Source organism: Durotheca rogersii (genome assembly GCF_024521655.1).
Source record: "Durotheca rogersii strain YMJ 92031201 chromosome Unknown GGS23scaffold_1, whole genome shotgun sequence".
Lineage (NCBI taxonomy): Eukaryota > Fungi > Ascomycota > Sordariomycetes > Xylariales > Xylariaceae > Durotheca > Durotheca rogersii.
In genome coordinates, this window is record NW_026251232.1 from 2,748,645 (window position 1) to 2,771,518 (window position 22,874).

At 55.1% G+C, this 22,874-nt stretch overlaps 6 protein-coding genes across 6 annotated transcripts; 3 read left to right on the forward strand and 3 right to left on the reverse strand.

The window, feature by feature from the left end:
- Window positions 1-4,541: 4,541 nt before the first annotated feature.
- Window positions 4,542-5,234, forward strand: GGS23DRAFT_609263 (uncharacterized protein; the record flags this gene model as incomplete). Its single annotated transcript, XM_051520257.1, has 2 exons — window positions 4,542-4,814; window positions 4,900-5,234. 2 exons carry the CDS (start codon window positions 4,542-4,544, stop codon window positions 5,203-5,205), a joined length of 579 nt encoding a protein of 192 aa, XP_051377277.1. The 3' UTR covers window positions 5,206-5,234.
- Window positions 5,234-6,814, reverse strand: GGS23DRAFT_609265 (uncharacterized protein; the record flags this gene model as incomplete). The annotated part of the gene is made up of 3 exons (XM_051520258.1): window positions 5,234-5,762; window positions 5,963-6,388; window positions 6,466-6,814. 3 exons carry the CDS (start codon window positions 6,812-6,814, stop codon window positions 5,638-5,640), a joined length of 900 nt encoding a protein of 299 aa, XP_051377278.1. The 3' UTR covers window positions 5,234-5,637.
- Window positions 6,815-7,461: 647 nt separating this feature from the next.
- GGS23DRAFT_609269 (vacuolar protein sorting-associated protein Vps17) lies at window positions 7,462-10,091 on the reverse strand (the record flags this gene model as incomplete). The annotated part of the gene is made up of 3 exons (XM_051520259.1): window positions 7,462-8,999; window positions 9,084-9,537; window positions 9,591-10,091. The coding sequence occupies 3 exons, from the start codon at window positions 10,089-10,091 to the stop codon at window positions 8,101-8,103; spliced, it is 1,854 nt and encodes a 617-aa protein (XP_051377279.1). The 3' UTR covers window positions 7,462-8,100.
- An 864-nt stretch (window positions 10,092-10,955) lies between these two features.
- Window positions 10,956-14,009, forward strand: GGS23DRAFT_37568 (P-loop containing nucleoside triphosphate hydrolase protein). The gene is made up of 3 exons (XM_051513384.1): window positions 10,956-11,421; window positions 11,480-11,540; window positions 11,650-14,009. Exons 1-3 carry the CDS (start codon window positions 11,203-11,205, stop codon window positions 13,857-13,859), a joined length of 2,490 nt encoding a protein of 829 aa, XP_051377280.1. The 5' UTR covers window positions 10,956-11,202; the 3' UTR covers window positions 13,860-14,009.
- Window positions 14,010-17,210: 3,201 nt separating this feature from the next.
- GGS23DRAFT_37595 (P-loop containing nucleoside triphosphate hydrolase protein) lies at window positions 17,211-20,211 on the forward strand. The gene is made up of 8 exons (XM_051513387.1): window positions 17,211-17,457; window positions 17,507-17,764; window positions 17,828-17,935; window positions 17,999-18,053; window positions 18,123-18,176; window positions 18,242-18,260; window positions 18,317-19,193; window positions 19,256-20,211. The coding sequence occupies exons 1-8, from the start codon at window positions 17,320-17,322 to the stop codon at window positions 19,994-19,996; spliced, it is 2,250 nt and encodes a 749-aa protein (XP_051377281.1). The 5' UTR covers window positions 17,211-17,319; the 3' UTR covers window positions 19,997-20,211.
- Window positions 20,212-20,901: 690 nt separating this feature from the next.
- GGS23DRAFT_602315 (calcium/calmodulin-dependent protein kinase) lies at window positions 20,902-22,686 on the reverse strand (the record flags this gene model as incomplete). Its single annotated transcript, XM_051519310.1, has 4 exons — window positions 20,902-20,972; window positions 21,004-21,844; window positions 21,904-22,422; window positions 22,465-22,686. The coding sequence occupies 4 exons, from the start codon at window positions 22,684-22,686 to the stop codon at window positions 20,902-20,904; spliced, it is 1,653 nt and encodes a 550-aa protein (XP_051377282.1).
- Between the last annotated feature and the right edge of the window lie 188 nt (window positions 22,687-22,874).

A 22,874-nucleotide genomic window follows, 5' to 3' on the forward strand; every position in this document is an offset into this window, starting at 1 on the left:
GCGTGCAGCTCGTCGTCGAAACCTGTCAGCTTGGCCCTCTCGTTGTCGAGTTCCGCTTGGGCGAGGTCGTGGGTCTCCTGAAGATCCGACTGCTTCTTCACCAGGTCCTCGATCTCCCGCTGCTGCGATTTTATGGCCAGCTCTACTTCCTGCAGCTGCTCTCTTGCCGCGGCGAGGTCGCTCGAGACTTGTTCTGAGTCTAGCTGGGCACTCTGGAGCTCCTTTTGCAGGGACTTGACGGCAGTCGAGTTCTTAGCTAGCGTCGCGCGCAGCTTGTCTATCGTGGCTTGGAGTTCCACCAGCTTCGAGTCCTTGTTGTTCTCGAAGTCCTTCATGTCCTTTTCTATCCTCTTGACATCGGCGGCAGCTTCCGACTGCCTTTTCTTAGCCTCGGCACTCTCGTTCTTAAGCTGTACGATGGTCTCTCTCATATTCTCGACCTCCTGGATGATGGAAGAGGATGAGTTGCCGCTGATCTGTTCCTCCGCTAGCTTAATCTCGTGCCCCTTCAGGTCGAGGTCTTGTTTAACCTTCCGAGCCTGGTCGAGCTTCGCCTTCTCTCTCGAGATGTTGGATTGAAGTTCGCGCAGAGAGTTTTCCGCTTCCTTAAGTTGGCGGTTGATGTCGTTCAACTTCTGCAGCGTGACGAGCACGCCGCTGGAGTTAGGCGCGCTTCCGCCCGACAGCGTGCCAGCAGGGTCATAGGCATCTCCTTCTAGAGTGATACTCCTCATCCGTACGTTCGGATCGAAGGTCACCCTCTTGGCGGTCTCGGCATCCTCGCAGATCAGGGTGTTGCCAAAGACGTACTCCATCGCGGCAGACACTTCGTCGTCATATCCCACGAGCGACAGGGCTAGATCGACCTTCCCGGGTGCGATGTCGCGTGCTGTCGCGATGGTTTTCGCCGAGGCCGTAAATGATGCGATCTTATTCAGCGGGATGATGGTGACTCTCTTCCGCAGTTTCCCGCCCTGGAGCAGTTGCGTGCCCGTGACTTCGCTGTCGACGACGACATTATAGAGGCGGCCGCCAGCGCAAATTTCCAAAGCGGTGCCGGCCCTGGTGTGTTCCTTATCGAGGGTGAAGAGTTGAGCGACCAACCCCTTGACCTTGGAGCGGTCGAAATTAGGAGTTGGGTCGGCGTAGTTGAAGTCGATGTTGGCAACCTTGCGCTTGAGGGCGTCTGCTTCTTGGCGCAAGCCCCTAATCGCTTGTTGTAACGTTGACTCCTGCTTATACATCTCCTCCTCCTGTCCCGGCTCGAAGCCGAGCTTCGCAAGCTGAGCCTGGAGCTTCTGCGACTGGGTCTTGAGACCCTCTAGATCTCTTAGCAGACCGGCGTTTTGCTCCTTGGCCTTCTTGGCTCGGGGCTCTTCTTCCTTGATGCGCTTCTCGAGGTGGGCGATTTTGATCTTTGCCTGTTCTTGCACCGTAGCAGCGTTCGCCACCCGGTTTCTTGCGTCTTGTAATTGCCCTTGGTAACCGCTTTCCTGTCCTTCCTTGGATGCAACGCCGGTTTGCAGCGTTTGGAGCAGCTCCTCCTTCGATTCCGCTTCATGAGTTTGCTTTTCGTTCTCCGCTTTCACGGCGTCGTACTTGGCCTTGATCTTCTCATGCGCTTTTGTCTTCTCCTTCAGCGTAGCCTCCAACTCAGCGACGTTCTTCTGGACCGCCGTCCCCCGCTCTTCCTCTTCGGTCTTACTAGACTTCTTCAGATCCATGACGGTAGCTAACCGGACCAGTTCGTTGGAATGTTTTTTGACCTGGTCCTCCAGCGCCTGGGCCTTGCCCCCTTTCCTCAGCTCTTTATCTCTTTGCGCCTTGACTCTCTTGACATCCTCCTCTAGATGGGATATCTCGCTCTTGAGCCTGGTTGCCGAATCCTCGAGGTCTTTCTGGCGCTGCTTTTTGTTCTCTAGATCGGCGGCGGATTGCTGAAGCCTTTCCTGGTACTTTATGTAGTCGTGTGCGACTACCACTCTCGTCAAGCGCTCGAGGTCGTTTTGGGTTTGTTGGAAATCCAGAAACGCTCTCTTCTCTGTCCGCAGCTTCTCGAGCTTGGGTTCGATTTCGTCGCGCAGCAGCTCTGTGATCTCCTGGAGCTTCATCTCCTTCTTAGCCATAGTCTTCAGTGCCTTATCCCTCCGGTCCTCGAACATCCGTGTGCCAGCCGCTTCTTCGATCATGGCTAGAATCTCGACCGCCTTCATATTTAGAACCTTGGTGATTCGACCTTGCATGATGAGGAAGTTGGGGTTGTTGATATTGAGTTGTACCGACTGGAAGAGGTTTTGGACTGTCTGCTGCTGAGCTCGGTGCCCGTTGATCAAATACTTCGAGGTGCCGCCTAGTACGATCTGTCTCGTGACGCTGATTGTCGCGTATTCTTCAAAGCCGATCGGTGACTTCACCTTGTCTCGATTGTCGAAGACGATAGTAACACTCGCTTTCGTAACGCCGGCTTGCCCACGCTTGTAGATGAGGTCCTAGACGGGAACGGTAAGAGGGCGCGAGACTGCCAATGTCGGTGGGGTTGCCTTCCATACCTGCAAGTTTTGGGCACGAACGGTAGACATGTTCGTGATGCCGAGAACGAAGCAGATGGCATCTAGAATGTTGGACTTGCCACTGCCGTTCAGGCCAGTGATCGAATTGAAGCTCTCATCCCTACGCGACATCAGCCCTAGCCATGCGACAGGGGAAACCGTGACGGCTTGCGTACCATCCTGAAATGACCGTCCTGACCGCGTACGATTTGAAGCCCTTCGAGACGACCCGGGGTCAGCAGGCACAGCTGTGGATACCTCAGGATGCACATACGTCTATTATCACCTCCGTAACCCTCATATTGGAAAATCCAGTTGGGTCCTCATGTAAATTGTCGGTGATGTTCGTTGCCGTTGCGTGGTGAAGGCATCTACAACGGATTTTTCCTATATGAAATTCGTTGCCAACGCGATTGAGGTCAATAAAAACAAACAGGGGAAGGGGGGTCAGGGTACATGGAGACAAAGCTGGATGATGGAACTTGTGGGCTTGGCGTACATGATATGTACTGTGTACCTATCGTTAGGCAGGCCCTGATCATTTCTTCGTTGTCGTCTTTCGGTTTGGCTACCTCTAGTATACAATCCATTCAAAAGAGGGGCCATTCTCCTCAAGCTGGCCAGGTTGAAGGTATAAGGTACTTATTCTCTAGCCACCTCCATGTATACCCCCTCCTAGAACAACCTTCTTTGGCAGGCGGGGGGTTTTGAGGCTTGTAGGGCTAAGGGTCTCTTAAGTACCCAGGTACGTCGGAGCAGGCACCTACGTGTATGTGTAGGTGCTACCCCCTTGGCGTATATACCTGTATACAGATGTCGATATACTGACGAGGGAGCGGTCAGAAAAGGCAGAATCCTGGGCCCCCCTCTATCTTGCCCTCACCTTCTCCCTGCCAAACCGGGCCACCACCAGCTTGCAGAGGGTTACGATGTTCTGATGAAGCATCATTCGCTAATTGGTTGCTGTAACTACCACAGATGTCTGCATTCTCTGTTTGATCCCCGAAAGGGCCGCACAGGGACGCGATCCCCCGATCCCACTGACTTTTGGCCTCCCTGAGCGTGTCCTCTATGCTCCGCGTGGCCATGCTCGCTCTTCCTCCGGTGTTACGCTGGCTTCAGGTGACGAAAAACTCTCGTTACTATTTGTATCTTTTCTATGGAATCGGTAGTTAGGTATGCAGTGCCAACGGATATTTCCATCTGATAAGTCACCATAGGGGTATGTGTTGTGTTCGTTGAGACGCCGCTCTCCAACAATACGCGAGGCACCCAGGCACCCAACTCCAAGAGGCAGGCGGGTAGGAGGGAGGTAGCTTAGGAGGTACCTGAGGCACTTCGGGTCGCCGTCACCACACTTGCAGATAGAAGAGTGCATGAACCTGAAGATATACGTCTTCGGTAGATGTGCAGGCCAAATATCAAATAATAGGCATCTGGACACCTGACCTTTACGATCCCTTTGTTGAGATCCTTGAGGGAATCAACCTACCGGTAGTACGGGATGATCATGGCAACTTGGCACAGGAGGAAAAGCCAGGTATATCCGTACCTTATTGTCTTACCTAATACCTCTCAGGGGGTGCATGGAGATACCTGGATACCTAGGAGGTACCTCTCTTAGAGAGAGGCGAGGCAAAGTCGCCCGATGGATTGTGGCGATCCCGGTAACAACTCGAACCCACCGTATCCGCCCGCCAGAAGCCTCTATATTACATATGGCACGCGACTTGCGTCCCAAACTTCCGCCCTAGTCCACACATGCCCAGGACAGGCGCCTGCAAGAAAACCCTCCTCCAAGGATTCCTCGCGGGAACGTCATCCTAACCTCCATCAAAACGCCCCATCAACGATCCGCTGTAACGCCATCTGCCCACTCGAGCTTCCTTTTTTTTTCTTCTCCCCTACTACGCCTCGTGCAGCGATTATAGGTTGTTAAGTCGTCGAGACGCTCGTTGGAAACTCCATCAGTCACAGTGAAGGTCGGAGAAGATGGCAGATGAACAGGTGTCGCTCGCCTCTTTAATTCTAATAGTGGTCATCGGTGGCCTCATCATCCGCTACTTGTTTTCTTCGTCGCCCGCCCCGCCCCAGCGGCAAACACGGGATACCCAATCGGCGTCGCGGGCCAGAGAGATTGCCGTCGATCGAATACAGCAGATGTTCCCCCAGGTCGACCGTAGGACTGTCCTTTGGGATCTGAGCCACAACGGAGGGAACATCGCGGTGACCACAGAGAGGATACTGTCGGGACGAATAGAAACCGTAAGTCCCCCAGCTACGGCACCACTGCTCAACTATCCCCTCTGTCTATTGAAGCCGACGTTACTAACATATCTATTCTTCCAAGCCCCCTATTACCTACCAGCCGCAGCCTCCCCCGGCTTCTCTGCGTCCGTTGTCAACGGCACAATCGCTAGCTCCCAAAGCGCCGCCGAGGCCTGCCGAGCCTGACTTGATTACCAGGTACAAGCTGCAAGACAAAGTCAGCATCAAAGGAGACCCCGAATCCGCTGCCAAGCCTAAGGCGTGGAGCTCAAACCGGGACGAGAGACAGGCATCGTTGCGGAAACGGCGAGACGACATGATCCTAGCAGCGAGGAAGAAGATGGAGGCCAAGATAGCGGCAGAGAAGTCCACCCAACACGCACAATAGTGGCACCACCTGCGACAACCTGCTCGATGGGCGCCATAGCTTCGAATCGACGAAGACCGTATATTCAATGTCCTGTTTTCACATCCGACGAGCTTGCCATACCTAGATCAAAGTCTAGTCGAGGCGAATGGCAGCAATGCTCAAATCTAAAGATATGTCCGATAGATTCAAAATCGCTACAGGCATGTTGACGGGGAAACACCATGGCCGCCAACTAGAAAGACCCGCGAGGGTGCTACACAAGCAGCGGGCATTTCTGTGCGTCCGTACTCGAAAATCGCTCAACGGACCTCAGGATCTCTCAAACGTGCTTGCGGGAGCCAACATTGATAACAATAACGGAACCCCCCCTCCCTCCCTTTGCCTTCTATTCACGCGCCATGCCTATTTAATAAATAACATAATAATCAATGGTATCGTGTCTCGTTTCTGCTACTGCTTGATCAAATGCAAACCCTGTCCAATGCCATCCTCTATTCCTCCGGCCACGCCTTCTACCGTCCACGCTGCGATATCGGTCACCACTCTGCCTACTTTGCCCTCGCTCATGGCGCCGACTGGAACATACTGCATTAGCAATTTCCAGCCGCACGGGGCAACAAACAGAATGCCAGGGTTCGAGGGCCGCATCCCGAGTCTATGGTTCCGAAACGAGCTCCGGGGTAGAGGGGTACGAGAGGGAGGAGGGTTGCCCTCATGCGGAAGTGGAGACTGGAGAAGAAGAGTAAAATAGGCAAGACTGGGCATTTCTACTCACTCTTCCCACTCAAAGCACCGCTCTGTTTCCCGACTGCAGTGGTGAGAACGACCCCGAGGGAGACGAGGTGCTCGGCGATGTTATACTGGCGCTCGTAGTGCGCCCCGGCGCGAACGACGGCGGCGAGGAGGGACATCAGGGTGTAGAAGAGGACGACGAAGCCCGCGACGAAGCCCTGGACAGCGAAACGTAGAAGCGTTTTTGCTCGGTCGGCCCGGACGGGGATCGTGGCCGCCCCGTCCTGTTGGCTCTGCGGGGTGTCTGGTGCGCAAGACTTGGGTAGCGCCCGCTGGATAATGCTAACTTCGTGGTCGTCCATGTCACCGGGGAGGGCCTTGAGCATGTACGCCACGCTATCGATGTACGACTTCCGCGCAAACGCCATATCCTCTCGTTCCTGGGAGGCGGAGTGTTGCAAGTAGGAGCCTACCGCGCTGGGTCTCAATACTTGAGCGATAGATCATTCTGCGAGCAAAAAAGCCGCAGGAGACGAGACCCCGTACCTTGCATAGCATACCGCCAGTTAATGCCCATACCTAGACGAGGGACGTAGCCATCGAGGCCACCGGAAAGCTTCGCACCGTCCCCTCCGCCAACTGTGCGGTTCGTAACGCTCGTCGTTGTCGACGTTGTGGTCGCCGCTGTGCATGCCTGCAATTCGACGACCGGCTCCTCGTCGCTGTTCGTTAGAGCTCCCGGCACGGTGTCGTCTTGCGGTAGCTCCTTTCGGCGCCGGGGGGAGAATAGGTCGAGGGCGGCGGGCCGACGTAGCGACTGCAGAGCCGGGAGCCGTGACTGGACTGATGTTGGCAGCATATTGAACACGACTATAGACATACCCTGCTCCATCATGGTGCTCTCCTTCCCCCTTCTTATTCTCCTTTCGGTTTTCCTTCCCCCCCCTCTTCTCTTCTCCCGTCTCTCCTGCACGTTCCTAGCCGGAAGCCGTAATAGTGCCAGATTCAGTTACGAGCTTGGGGGATGAGTGCGTGCACGCGGAGAGCTAGAGGGGGGCGCGGCGAGGGAAAAATGTGGTTCGCTTGGCAAGCGGGATGACTCTGGGTCAGTAAGACGTAGTAAAATAACCCAAGAGAGGGCCGAGATTCAATAAATGGGGGTAGGGAGAAATGAGACTCGGCTGAGGGTGTACTCGAAAAGCTGCTAAAGTGGGCTCTACTGCATCCATCACGCCCGCGTAAGGATTCCAGAACGGGCGGCAAGTATCGAGAGGGCGCCCTAGGGTAACTTGACGGATCGAGAGATGATATCGGCGCGCGGCCGCAAGAGTCAGTCAGGGATCGAGGTACGAGGTCCCACCGGCCGGTCCACTTAGAGGCGGCAGCGGCGCATCGTGTGGTTCGCGAATTGAATCTGAGCAATATTATACGGAGATAATAATACTCGTAGAGAATAAGCAGCTTTCACATGCTACATGATGCTTCCGATTCCTGGCTTTCCGATTCTTGGTCTTCCGCCCCACGTTGGCTTATCGTGGCTCGGTTGCCTCTTCTAGAAAGTAGGTAGGTAGAAACAACAACACCCTAGCCACCAGGTTAGGTACCTACTTATCTCTGCCTCACCTTCTTACAGCATCCGCATAGTAGCGTCCTCTCAGATATGGGAGCTACTCTGCTATTGCGCCCTCCATACCTACCTCCCGATTAGCTGACGAGCGTTTTCCCCCTAGATCAACCCCGTGATCTGTTATTGGGACTCGTGACAGATACCAAAGATGCTAATCGACTTTAAACCGGCATGACTGAGCCAAGTGCGTATGCAACAGAAAATGCGGCCAGGCGCCGCGGGCTTACCACCTACTTGTCGTCAGGCCGATGCGGTTACCAAGTTTTTTTTTTTTTCCGAGTTGAGCACAACGACTCTAGACCTACATCCCAGGGCGGGTCCTCTGCTCGAAGGACGGTCCCGCTTTGGTAGAGAGGGGAACTGGAATTCGACCCGTGAAACACAGACACTCCACGTATAGATAACGCTAGGTATACAACAAGCTGCAAATTTTTTATTGTTCTCGTCGCGGCGAGAAAGAGAAAAAAAAATCAACCCCTATTCTTTGCTATTTGTATGACCCCGCGCTTCCCCTAATCAGCTGGTTGGCTGACGCTCTCGTCTGGCAAACGTCCTCAGAACGTGCTCGTCGCCAGCCGGCTCGCAGCGTTCCGGGCGTCCACGCGGTCCTCGTCGTCCTCCTCGGCGACGCCGGGGAGCCCCCCGGCTGACCCGCTGCCACTGAGCGGCCGGGACCCGGGGCGCTGGCTGCCGTTGTCGCCGTCGTCGTCGTCGGGGGTGGTGGCAGCGGCCGTAGCCCCGCCGCTCGATATGAAGCTCCCCGACATGCTGCTCCGGTCGGTGCGGCGCGGGACGCCGCTCCAGGCGTCGCCCTTGGGGCCCTGGCTGGTGGCGAGGCTGGGGCGGCGCACGGTCGGGTGGGCCTCGCGGCCGAGGCGGCTGAGGCCGCCCGAGGCGTCGATGGCGCGGATGTCGGGCCGGGCGCTCTCGAGCAGGGCGAGGGCGCGGCGCTCGGCCTCGATCTCGCGCGTGACGAACTCGCGGATGCTGAGGCGCAGGTCGGCGGCGGTGCGGGCGAACCACCTGCGGCGCTCCTGGACGAGGTTCTGGGACACGCGGGTCGTCTTCTGCATCAGCTCGGTCTCGGCGGCGGCGGCCTCCTGCAGGGCGGCGAGCGCCTCGTCGACCTTTTCCGGCCGCACGCTCGAGGCCGACTTAAGCCGGTCGGCGGCGTTGCGCCTGCTGCGCGTGCCCTCCTGCGCCTGCAGGAACTCGCGGATCAGCAGCTGCCGGTTCGTCAGCGTCTCCTTGACGATGAAGGCGTCCTGCGAATGGTACTGGAACGGGTCGCTGAGCGTCGTCGCCTCGGCCGTCGCCTGCGCCGCGTGGTAGTCGCCCACCGTCTGCACGATCTTGCCGAGCTTCCGGTACGCGTTCGCGAGCCCCTGGTGCGGCTCCTGGACGTGCATCGAGCCCAGCTTGACGCCAAAGTCGGATTCGGCTAGCCCGAGTCCTGTTCCCTCGCCACCCCGCCCCGGTTAGTTCTCTGCAGATAGACATCGTCGCGACAAGACCGGATAGGTGGGAGTCGGCGTACCTCTGCGGGATTTGACCAGCCGGTCGACTTTATGCCCCGCGTCCATAGAGCCTAGGTAGAAGAGCTTCACTATGGGCCGCGCCTCGGATAGCTCGGGCGTATCGTCGGGCGGCGGGGCGAATTGCTTCAGCAGCTTCCTCCGCACGCCCGTCGCCGGCTGCTTCTTCTTCACCATCGGGCTGTACCCGAAATCGCTCTCCACAAACAAGACCATCTCATCGTCCCGCATGAGGACCTCGTTGCTGCACACGTAGTTGAACCATCTTTGCATCAGCGCCTTGACCCTCGTCTCGTCTTCGTCGGTCCCGGCACCAGCGGACGTCACCGAAGGCGGCACCGCCGGGACTATGGCATCGGGGTTGGCGGATATGAGGTGCTCGGCGAGTTTGACGAATTCGGAATGTAAACGGCGGACATCGCGGAACTGCGTAGTTCGGAAGTTGGGTATATTCGTCTGCGTGTACTCCGTTAGCCAGGTCCGGCGCATGTCCCTCGTTCACTACTTACATGCACATCGAATCTTAATATGGGATCCTTGCGGGCAGTTCGCTCCAGCCCCGTGATTTTGGCTTGTAATTTAAATATAGGGCCGGCAGGCCGTCGCGGTTGTAGATCCGGTTCTGCCGCCGACCCCTCGCCGGGAGGTCTGCCGTGCGGCGGATGTTGTTGCGGCGAGCCTTGCTGGTGGTGGTGGTGCTGTTGATCTGCTTCGCTTCCGTGGCTGGACTGCTGCGAGGGTTCCGATTGGGGCGAAGGGTCGTAGGCGGGCGTAGAAGTAGTGCTGCTGGCGGTGCCGGGCCGTCGGAACGCATTAATACCCTGGTCTTCGTGGGCGAATCCGTTGCTGGAGTCTTGGGTGGCATACTGGTACGGCGACGATGGGGGGTGGCCACTGCCTAAGGAATGGATGGTGGATTCGTTGCGGCGCGGCGAGGCGGGCGGCGAGGATCCCCAAGGGGATACAGCGGCCGGGTGGTCGTCATCAGCTATCGGCGAGCGGTAGTCCATTGCGTCCGGATGGAAGACCCTGGCGGCTGGCGGATGAATACAGGCTGAGGGGAGTCGGCGAGGTGTAGGTAATGGGTAGAAACAGTAGGATGGGCGTAAAACATCGGGGGGTTCGTGCGGATGCCAGGGGGGAGGGGGGAACACCTGCGGCGAAGAGAGTCGACTTATGGAGATTCGGGGCCGGCGGTGTTCGCTATGATCAACCCTCGAGAGCGCTCGGAGGGGTTTACCTAACGGTGACGAGGCGAGTCGGATCCAGCAGGCCGTAGGGCAGTAATTAGTGCCAGGTGCAGAGGTCGGGACTCCGCCGTGTCTTTTTTATTATTATTTCTTGTCTCGCAAGCCAAGCTGCCCACTGAAATCATCACCACGATAGGTCGATCGGTGGTGGACGGCGCACATTGGCAGTAAATTTGAAGTATCGGGGGAGCGAATGAAGAAAGAAGGAGGATGGACCCGTTGGCCCGTGCATGAACATGGACGTTAGGAGGTAGGTACCTACCTAGGTACGTAATCGTACGTACAGAAGGTACCTAATGTGGGTACCTGGTAAGGTACCTCCTCCTAGCGTTAAGTAATCTTCCGCGGCTTTTCTTCTGTCGTTGTTTGTGGAATATACTCATACCTGGGGATTGATGCCGAGTCGCCGACCGAGCTGGATATGAGTATGGGCACCTCTTGAGGAGATCCGGTACCTACCTAGGTACCTACCTGTAGCCTGTAGGTAACCTCCTCAGGTCTGGGCATCCCAAGGTTGCCCGTATATTACGGATAAATCGATAACGCTTACAAGCACATCCCCATTGTTACATATTATTACATAGGTAGGCATTAGGTATCAACATTTCGACGATGGTGGGGGCGGGAAAGAATCGATATATTTTTTTAGTGACCCTGGAACGCAGGTAGGTATACTTGCCTATGAGAAAGCCGACTTGCCGCCTCCCCCCCAACATCATACTTTACTGGCTGTGCGCCGTAACCTCGCCGGTCTGGTCGTAGCGATAGGTAGGCATATCTACGCACCCGTCTTGCGGATATCCCAGGACACGGCATCCCGATAGGGGAATGAACCCATCCTTCTCTTCTCGTCGCTAGGTAGCCGGCGGGTATGAGCCGATTCGCACTCGCATGCCGAGCTTCCCTCAGGTCCTCTCGGCTGGGCAGGCTATCGAGATTACCGTCCGTGTTTCTAACATATCGCGTCAACCGTTCCAATGCTAGACGCTTCTCGAGTCACACTCTCCCACACCACGATGTCGGGATCCAGTACCACGATACTGGCATCCAGTATGTCCGCAACATTGGCATCATAGCCCACATCGACGCTGTACGTTGGTGACCAAAGCCGCCATAGACTCTGAAATACTCACGCATAGGTATTTCAGGGGAAGACGACGACCACAGAGCAGATGCTCTACAACTGTGGCGCCTTGAAACACGCAGGCAGTAAGTAAACACTGCTGCCCGTGCCCTCCTTATCGCAAGCCCGAGAGGAGAGGGGGCATTAGGGGTGCGAGGGAGGCGGGTGCTCGTGTGTCTGACTAATGCACCCTAGACGTCGACCACGGAGATACCGTGACCGACTTCTTGCCTATGGAGAGGCGGAGGGGTATCACCATCCAGTCCGCGGCAATTACCTTCCACTGGCCTCCCAAGGAGCGCCTAAAGCACAACGGCAGGCAGCATGTGATCAATTTGATCGACACCCCCGGCCACGTCGATTTCAGGTTCGAGGTCGAGCGTTGTATGCCCGTTCTCGACGGGGCCGTCTGTATCATCGATGGCGTCGAGGGTGTCGAGACGCACACCGAGAGAGTTTGGTTCTCCGCCCAGGAGTTTAAGGTGCCTCGAGTCATCTTCGTGAATAAGCTCGACCGCGACGGCGCTTCCTTCAAGAAATCCGTGCAGGATATCGCGTTGAAGCTCGACGGGATGCCTCTGGTCTGTCATATACCCTGGTGGGGTAGAGACACTATACGCGGCGTGGTCGATGTGATCACGCGCTCTGTTGTCAGTTGGGCCGGGACGAAAGATACCCATGAAGAACTATCAGACAAGATCCTCGAAGGGTCTATCAAGGACGAGACCGAGCGCGCGCGAGAGAATCTGATCGAGCAACTCTGCGAGAAGGATGACGAGCTGCTAGAAATGTGGACTCTGCAAGGGAAAGATCTGCCCGCGGAAGCTGTTAAAAAAAGCCTTCGTCGCGTCATCAACGAATGCGACGGCTCTCTGATACCTATTTTTGCGGGATCTAGTTTGAAGAACATCGGCGTCGCCGCCCTGCTGGATGCGGTTACAGATTATTTACCGAGTCCTTCGGATCGTCCCGAGCTCGAGGTGCGGGTTGGACAAACCCATCAACCACTTAGCAAGGTTCTCCCCGCGACAACGGGTTCCAAAAAGCCGAAGCCTCATATCGATGCCCTCGCTTCCGTTTTCAAGGTGGTCAACGACGCTCGTCGCGGAATGCTGACCTTTGTGCGAGTCTATCACGGTATCTTAAAGAAGAACACGTCAATGTGGAATGCCAACCTACAACAATCCGAGAGGCCCCTCGGTATGATGCAGATATCGGCTGCGCAGACGGTCGAAATACCGCACCTATCTCCGGGGCAAATAGGCGCAATCACTGGTCTGAAGGCCGCAAGGACTGGCGACACCTTGTTGACTTTTGGTTCCCACAAGTTGCTGCGGTCAGATCTTGCCACCATGCAAGTACGACCCCCGGACATCCCTCCCGCTGTGGCTTTTATCGTCTTAGACGCTTTGAGCCCAACGGGTGCCAAGGCTCTCGAGGCGGCCTTGGAGAGTCTCTCGAGAGAAGACCCCAGCCTACGATGGTCCAAGGACGAGAAGACGGAGCAGTACACGCTTTCCGGGATGGGCACGCTGCACTTGGAAGTCGCACGGGATCGCCTCGAGAATCACTACAAGGCCGAGGCGTATTGGGGCGCTATCTCGGTTGACTACAAAGAATGCTTAACCGTGCCGACAGCTCCGCATCGGGCAGTCTTCGACAAGGTAGTAGCGGGCAAAGAGGGCAAGGCGGCCTGTTCGGTTGTCATCGAGCCTCTGCAAGGCCGCGAGCGCCCGACGGAGCTGGGACCTCACATCGAGCGGGACGGAAACATCATCCAGGTGGAATTTGCGCAGCAGAGCCCCTCAGTTGATGTCGAAATCACTAGACAGCAGCTCACGAATGGTGCGATATCGGCGCTTGCCAGGGGCCCTCGTCGCAATTCCCCGATGCATTCGTGCCTCGTCACGATCACATATGACACCACGACCGACCTATTTGGGCCCGCCCCCCCGGCGCATCTCGCCGGCGCCGCTCACAAGGCGGTACGATCGGCACTTAAGGAGGCGCACCAGCAGGGGACAGTCAGTATCTTCGAGCCGGTCATGCTGGCTACGATTGTCTGCCCTGAAGTATCAGCAGGAGCGGTTCAACATGATATCCACTCCGTTCGCGGCGGCCACGTCCTCGAGATCAAGGATATGCAAAACATGCCGGCCCGAGATGGTACTCTCGTAGACGTAGAGGACATCTATGCACCACCAGACCCTTACGAGTTCCAGACCACGCTGCGGGAAACTCAGATCGGCCGCCCACGAATGCTCGAGATCACGGCCCGGGTGCCATTCGTCGAGATGCTCGACTACGACAACGTCCTCCGTAGTAAGACCGCCGGCAGGCACTCCCTGACGATGTCCTTAGATACTTTCGAGAGAGTCACCGGCCCGAGAGAGAAGGCTCTTTGACTTCGTCCCTCGGAGCGGGACCGAGTTGCGCTTGCGAGAGCAGAACTCGTGGTCGTAGTGTGTTGTTTCTATGATATATAACCTTCCCTACAGTATATGGACAAAAGACCTTGCGCTTCAGGCAACGCGAAGAGAGTTTCGGAGCGGATTTCGATTGCGTGATACGGATACAGGCTCGAGGTGAATCGTTGTGTGCGCCTCTCTATCGTACTCCACTACTCCCAAGTGGCTTAGGATTCCCGCGTTCTGGTTCGCCTTTGGTTTATACTCCCGTATAGTAGTACCCGTTTGACGGCTCGATGGCGCTCGATGGCGTACAGACAAACAAGCAAGTCCAGACAGGGACAGAAGAGGGGACTTCACCGTCGATGGCGGTGGTATTGAGCATACACCCACGATCCCAACCCACAGAACGATACGAAAAGTTCTGCCTACGTGGACGTGGCTTCGGTAATCTAACGAGTCTCGATACGGACGATCGTAACAAGCCTTACACAACCAGTGTTAGACCGGGCCCCGAAGGAAGTTCGAGCCCCCTACCTTGCAAGCCGAGCTGATTAAAAATGGCAAAAGTGATAACGGCGGTGGATTGACTACGCCATACCACGGAAACTGGCCCGCAGAGGTAGGTTACCTGGGAGAAACATCGAGCTCTGACGTGTCCAGCAACCAATGCTATGAAGCGCCACCACACTGCACATGTTTCTTACTAATCTCGGCCACTACTTGTTGACTTTGCTTTCTATTAGGACATACAACCCCTTCGTTGCCCCGTGATACGTCAGGAAACCCAGATGGAATTTGACCAGCTACGGCCGCGCGAGGTCGCTGCTCTCTGTGGTGTCACGATTCACAGGCAATGGAAGACCTGCCGATGTTTTATGACTGCCACGTGGCCCGAGTAGGCAAGTTGAACCTGGATGGCAGGGATACCGCGGATAGCTGCGTAGTGAAGGTCTCAGCTGGTCGACAAGGAGGTGTGCAACGCAGGTATATGTAATTCACACTGTCGCGCGTAGGCGGCCATACTACGGATAAGCCGACCTCTCCAAACGGGGACTTTGTAGGCGCCCGTCCGTATTATCCTTGTGGCACATACCAACGGCAGACTCTGAGTCGTGTCTCATGCTTGCCGTGCGACGGCGCCACGCCGCGTAGAAGAACAAGTCGGCACCGTACCTAGTATCCCTGGTACGTATGAGTGTAGGCACATCCAGCGGTGCGTCGGCGAGTTGTCCCAACAGACGGCCGCGGCCACTCCTCGAGGAAGAAGCTGTCAATCTCGGCATCCCATTTGGCGTTTGGTGCAGGGCGGATGCAGCACGGGGTGGGTATTAAGGGCCTAGGTATGGTGGACGGGCAGCATGCCGCTCAGGCTCCTTTGATATGATATCCATACCTGCATCGGGCCCGTCGAGGTACCTACGCACATCACGTACGCCCGTCCTACCGACACGATACCGAATAGGAGGCGGGCATATCTAGACGTGTCGGGCACCTACCTACCTGGTACCTAGGCATATACCTAGGTAGGTAAATAAAGGGCATCACGTTGATGTATACACGCGAGGTTGCTACCTACCTAGGTACCTCTTGCAGGAACCATCCCCCGAACATCTTTTTCCCAGGACTAATCTAACTAATCACGTCTCGCCGTTCCTATCTCCCGTTAACGGCCTAGTCCTGTTCGCCTTTCGTCCATCGTTTATCGACGCGCGCGGGAAGGTTCTCGAGTTTCTCGAGAAGCGCAACGGACGCCTCGACTCGGTCTCGGCCGCCGCTCGGTTTTACGGTTAAAAGTCTACGGCGCGTATCGATAAAAAGTCCATCTTAACGGCGATAGTAAAAATTACGAGGGATTACTTCGAGGCGGCCTCCTCGTTTCCCTACCCTGCTTTCGACGGGGTAGTAAGCAGGGCTGAACTAGAGGGGGTTTTACTCCCCCCCTTCCCCCTTACTACTCCACGGAGTAACGACCCCCCGCTACCGCCCTTAGGGAGGTAAGCCTACGATAGGTAGAGGTTTTTAACGGGTATAGTACGTAGATTGGAACCTTTTCCTCGTACTATATAGTTAGGCAAGGAAATATTAGTCTCTATCGCGGAATACGTTAAGGAGCGAAGGATACGGATACGATACCGTAGATATCTAACCGTAGAGGGTTTTCCTGACTAAACGGGCGATTATATAGCTACCTATATCCTTTATACCGCCGTCATCGCGGGCCCGTCTTATTATCTATAGGTAAATAGGTAGAATAAGAGACGTTAAATTCACTACCACCACTACCTCTTACAGGAGGTACAGAGTTACCTAATACATACATAGGTACCTACCTAGGTAGGTAGGCAGGCAGCTACCAACGGACGCTCCTTTCAGGACCGAAATGTCGGGCAGGTGGCATCGAGCGGGAAGCTGCTGCGGATCCGCTTTGCCCCTGGGCGGCTACATGGTTGGTATGTACCTACTCGCTAGGTACCTACGTGTGCGAGGCTCTGCACCCCGTATTTCAACCCCAGGCTGACTCCCGGGCCTTCCACGTAGGTACCTCCGGAGGTAGTACTTACCACCTACCTAGGTACTTTACCCCAGGGTACCTACCCAGTAACTGCCCGCCTTAGGGCCCACCCTTGGAAGCTTCTGGGACGGCCCGGCGCCAGTAGAGGCCGCCCTCTCTTATCGACGTTTGTAGCGTCCCGCAGGCATTCTGACAGCCTCGAGGCATAATGGAAAAAACCCCCCTGTGCCAGACCGACTGGGTTGGAGCCATGCATGCGCACAGTATCCTCATCTGGGACGATTCCCTGCTTTGGGCTAGGTATGTAGGCTGCCTTCTCGTCTCAGAGGCCGTGGCTAGCTGTTGGCCGAGAAGTCGACCGCTACTCCACCCCTACATACGACACAAGTCGTAGAGCCGCCCGCCGTCCCGTTTCAGAGGCATCTCGGTCGCACACCCCGAACAATCCTAGGCAGACGCTGCCATTCAGCCCCGGGCGCCTCTGGCTGATAGCTGATGTTGGTTGTAAACCATCTCGCCCATGTCTACCATGCCTCGAACAGAGGGCTATGCTACGGAGAAAAGCCGCGCGATTGGGCCAGAGAATTTGATCGTTTCCCGCACGGTAGGCCTTGACGTGGCTGAACTGTTGTATTACGCCGGCAGGGGAGGGCATCCATACATACCTACATATGTATGTAGCGATGGCCGCCTCACGTATACGGGCCAGTCTGCTAGTAGGTAAGTTGACGCTGGGAACAAACATATATAATGGAGCCCAGCTCCCAACCTACCGATCCAACCTCTCGTCTGACATTCGTAGTCAACAAATAGAACTAGGTTCCACGTTTGGTTTGCCTACCTGTGTCTACGCACGGCATCTTGCGCAGCAGAAAGCAGTACCGATCTCACATACGCTGGTGCCCGACCAGAGCTTGGCCCGTCCTTCACCTACTCACCCTCATGCCTAGAATCGCCAATATGGGCAGCGTCGTCCGCGATGTTTCCCGAGGGGAACAACCCAACCACGGCAATCTCGCTATTTTGACCAGGATTGATAAATTACGTGAGCTGGTCGGTACCGGGGTTTCCCTACCTCAGGTTCGTACGGACAGGCCCAGAATACGTGTGTCGATGCTAACAACCTCAGCTCGTTGTCGTCGGAGACCAGTCGTCGGGTAAGAGTTCGGTGCTCGAAGGCCTGACGGGGTTTGCCTTTCCTCGAGATGCAGAGCTCTGTACGCGCTATGCCACCCAGATCACCTGCCGTCGTGAATCCGAAGAGAGCATAAACGTCTCGATTATCCCCAGTCCAGACGCCTCGTCTGATGAACGGGAGCGTGTTGGGAACTTCCATCATGCCATGAAGGAAATGACACCCCAGAGTCTGGCGAAATTGTTTACCGAGGTCTGTCCAATGCTCCCGAGTCGGCTCACATACCAGTGAGCTCCAGCTAAACTTCATCCGCAGGCAAACGAGGCAATGGGCATCCGCAGCACCGTGAAGTCTTCTGCAAAAAATTCCGACCGTTCGGCGTTCAGTGAGCATATGCTCAAGATTGAGAAGCTTGGGCCGACAGTCAGTATCGCTCTATATAATGTAGGTATTCTTAAGGGCGGTGACGCTAATGTGGGATGGTAGGAGGACCATTTTACCGTCATCGACGTGCCAGGAATATTCAGAAAAGAGACCGAGGGTGAGCACATCTACTGCATAGTATAACAATTTGGTGGAAGCGGTGTCATACTGAGACGACAACTTCTAGGGGTCACGACCGAGGCCGATATAGAGCTCGTGAGAAACATGGTGATTAAGTACAGTACGTTCAAGAAAACTCACCCCTCAATACATCGAGCTCGACCGCTGTGCTAACCTCTATTCCAGTGAAAGACTCTAGGACCATGTGAGGAGAGACCTATGTCATGGTAGGAACTGGAATCTGACGTCCCGTCTTCCTAGAATATTGGCAATTATGCCCAGCAACGTGGACCCAGCAACACAGGAGATCCTGAAATTAGCGAGAAACGCCGACCCGAAAATGGCAAGGACCATGGCCGTTCTTACGAAGCCGGATCTCGCAATAGAGAAGACGATACAGAATATTGCCATCAGCCTCGTGGGTGGCACAAGGAGCGATCTGACCTTGGGGTACTACATTGTGAAGAATCGCGGTCCGGACGATGTGGGCAAGACCCTCGAAGAGGGCCAAGCCGACGAGAAGAAGTTCTTCTCCAAAGCGCCCTGGTCAGAACTTCGGTCCACCGGGAAGGTCGGGATACCTGCTCTTAAGGCACGAGTTCGCGAACTCCTCATCGACCTGATAAAAAGAGAATTCCCGAAACTGAGAGCGGAGGTTGCGAAAAAGCTATCTTCGTCGAGCGCCGAACTTAGCTCCATGGGACAGTCGCGAGCCGACCAGCATACCCAGAGAACCTATCTCAACCGCCTGAGCGAATCATTCCAGGCCTTGGCTCGAGATGCACTCAACGCATACTACAGTGGCCACCCAGTGTTTGAGGACGGAGACGACCTCCGACTCATCACTCGTATAGTAGAGGCTAACGATTGGTATGCGGAGCAGATGAGGACAACAGGACACACGAGGGCATTCGCAAAAAGCACCGGCTCAGAGACGGGTCAGAGTCAGGCAGAGACCCCGTCCGCCGGCGTCCCACTATTCCAAGATATATTTCAGGAAACCCACTATCCCGAATTGGAAGAACTTTTTAATGCTTACGCCCTTGATGTTGCCGAGCCTAACACCGATGGGGAGGTCGATATCATGAAGTATATCGACCAGGTGTACCGAAGAAGTCGTGGTCAGGAGCTCGGCACGGTAAGCTGCCTAGTAAAGACTAATAAGACGGGTGGTAGCTAATAGCAGTCGGTTTTACGCAGTTTGGCGCCACAGTTATACCGACGATGTTCAAAGAGCAATCCAAGAAGTGGAAAAGCCTCACAATGAAACACATGATTGCTGTCGTTATCCGAGTCCACCATTTTATCTCTGGAGCGGTCAAAACTGTTTGCCCCGATGATGGTCGGGTTTACCATGAGCTATGGAACGAATACCTTCTCGACGAACTCCTGAAGTCTTACCGCAGGGCCATGGACCATGCGAAGTTCCTATTGGAGATCGAGCAAGAGGAGGCTCCCATTACGCTCAATCACTATTTCAACGATACTCTACAGAAAGACCAGAGCAGCCGCTTCGTAGAGGTAGTGAAAGCGCTCTGTGTAACCAAGCAAACGCCGATATTGGATGGATACAACCAACCGACCGGTGCGACCAAACCGGAACTCGTCTTTGATGAAGCGCTCATGAAGAATGTCTCCTTAAACATGGCCAACTCGGAATATGTACGGGAATTCATACATGACGTTCTCAAGAGTTACTACAAAGTATCGCGCAAACGGTTCGTCGACGTCGTTTGCCAACAGGCCGTGAACCACTATCTGCTAGCGGGTCGGGGTAGCCCGTTGAAGATTTTCAACACCCAGATGGTGCTAGACCTCAACGAGGACCAGTTGGACATGATCGCTGGGGAAGATTCGCACGTGAGGCTGCGTAGAGAGAAGTTGGGAAACGACATGAAGAACTTCCGGGAGGCATTGAAGGTGTTGAGAGGATCGGACTAGCTTCGGATGTAGGTATGCATGCTGCCTTTTGCTGCGCAGTGTTCTTCTTCTCGAAGCTGGACAGGGGTTGGTGGTTGTATCCATAGATACCTAACTCGTGAATAAGGAACGCATAGATGCATTAGCATTGCATGAGCATTGCAGGATCGGATGTACTCGGCACCTTTATCGGCTGTAATCCCACCTGCACGAACCCATCACAAGACCTGCGCCGTCGTAGCCATCTCTTCTCATTCCATTCTTAACGCCAACACTCTACACGGTCCTTCGCCATGATAAATCGATCGGTTTCGAGTTGTCAAGCGATGAAACTACTGCCGCAGAAAACCCGGAAATTTGATATTACGACGCGATCTCGTTCGGCGCGTCGATTTAATCAAAACACCATCATTTGTAATAGAACTCATATTACGTAGATCGGGAGAGCTACGTAGGCACTGAGGTTGCTTCTGGGAGCAACGGAATGTGGGAAGAAGAAGGTGAATTGACTGACTATCTAAGAGGGAAGGAGATGAACAAAGGAGATGCAAGCTACCTATATATAGAGGATAGGAAGCTGGGAGCTAGGCTAGGTAAGCGAGCAACCAGAGAAGAAGTAGAGAGCTATGTATAGGTGGCTCTCTACGTGACAACTCAAAACTAAACAACACATCGTTGATTGCAGACATCCCTCTACACCTAGTCTCGTCCCTGCGATCAACTCCGCCACCGAACTCCGGTATGTCGACGATTTCAGGCTCGGGCACGCTCGAGAATGAGAAGGGAGAAATGGCACTAGCAGCCCGCCTCGTCAACGCCTTTGAAAGGCTTGTCGGCAAACGGCTCCCCGGCAGCCCAGCTGGGGTTGAAGTCGCTGAAGGCAAGGGCCAAAAGTCCTGGCTTGAGTGCTTGTGATTGGGTTTCAATCAAGTGAAGTAAGGCCTCTCTCCACGACGGCCTTGGCTAACCGGGAATGCGCCAGGCAATCGAGGCACATCTTGTGTGTTTCTGGACTCTAGGACCGCGACCTGGTGTTCCGCGTGCTGGAGTCTGGACTGCAGGACCGGGCAACCGCTTCTCAGTCCCAGGATTGGGGGGCCTCGGACGCCTCCCCTTCGCGGCAGCGACCGCTTCTCTCGGTGACCTCCGCGCTGTTTTCCGTTCCCTCGAACGTTTCTTGCCGGTGGTGGCGTCGCCGTGTTCGATGCGCTGTTCCGGCGCCCCAGGCTCTGCATTTTCGGCACCGATTGCAGTGGCACGGGTCCGGTTGTGGGGAGTAGTGCGGCCCTCTCCTGCGAAGAGCTTGTCCAGCATGTCTCCCGCTGTCGCTCGCTGGCTAGGATCCTCAATTGCCATGTCTTGCAGCGGTCGAAATTCCTGCTCATTGGCCGCCTCCTGAATCGCCTTGATTCTTTGGGGGGTTGTGTGCAGCATCTTCCCCCGAAAGCCGGCTACATTCATCGCGTAGACGAGAGTGACAAATCGGGACCAGATATCCATCTTCGGCGTCTGGGGCGATTGTGGGCTCTGTTCCAGCTCAGGCGCCATATATATTCTCGACCCAGCAAACGTTCGAGCATCAGCAACCATATTCGCAAGTCCAAAATCTGCAAGTTGGTACAGATAGCCACCGTCTACTGCAGGTGAGTAGAGGATGTTTTCGGGTTTGACATCTCGGTGAACGATGCCTTGGTTCTCAAGGTAGTCGAGCGCCTGAAGCATCTGGTGAAGAAATGGTGAGGCCAAAGATCGTTCTCTTATAAAGAGATTATCCCGGATCAGGTCTTCAACGCTTCCAGGCTTGATTTCCATGACGATATCCAAATAGCCGTCCCCCCATTGGGCCGCGATAAACTCTATGATATTCCTCTAGTGCTATTAGCGAGTGTGGTTGTCAATAAGACAGATCTCCATGGACTTTTGCTTACATGTGAAATTCGAGACAACGTATCGACTTCCCGCTTTAATCGAAAATAGTCGTGGGTAAGAAGGGCAGGTTGCTTCACCCGTTTAACCGCCAGATAGTTGCCAGTATCAACATCAGCAACCCTCCAAACCTCACCGAATGCTCCGTTTCCAAGCCTCTCCCGCGTCGAGTACCTAATCTTCCCTAGAAGGCTCGGAGTGTGGATCCGGGTAAGGACTCGAGAGGGTGCGATAGTCGGCGGCTCGTCCGGGATGGTGCGAGTCTGGCGGGGATTGTCTTCTCGATAGTCGAAATACAAGTCGGTCGCGCGCTTGTCATGAGGATGCCATACTATCCGGAATTGCAGTAGATCGCAAGCTACTCCACCAAGACCGAATACCAGATTGATAGTCTTGTCGACAACGACTCGGCGGTGGGCACGCTCTAATTCGAATCCCATCGCCGTCTCCCCGAAAAGCTTGGTCGATTTATTGCTTGACCGATCCTGGAGCATAACTTCCGTCTTGTTGCCCTCGTGGAGCTCAAAAGAGCAATGAATTCGCGAGATGCCTCATCCTTCGACTATGACATCGCCGCAGCGCCCGATAGTGGCAAGCGTGTAGCGTGACTTTGATCCGATAAAAGGACCGATGTCGGGTCCATGTAGGGCGTCGTTGTTGTTCTTTTTGTCCTCAAAAATCGAGACAAGGTGGGCGTTTTCGGGGTGCTCGAGAACCGCTATAGCCCGATCGTTTAGAGGCACAAGCGAAAAGAAAGTGAGAGGATGAGGGCCATCGCGAGGCATGGTAGACGACGATGCTTTTGCTAAGCATGATGGGAGCGCCGAGTTGCGAGATTTCCGGTCCTTTTTAGTCAACAGATGGCATTCGACATTTAACCGCGAGCCGATTCTGTGTGACCCCAGATGCGAAGAGCTCTCCACCAATTGTTCAAGCCAAAGCCGATAGAAGCGAAGGCAGGGCGGTTGCCTGA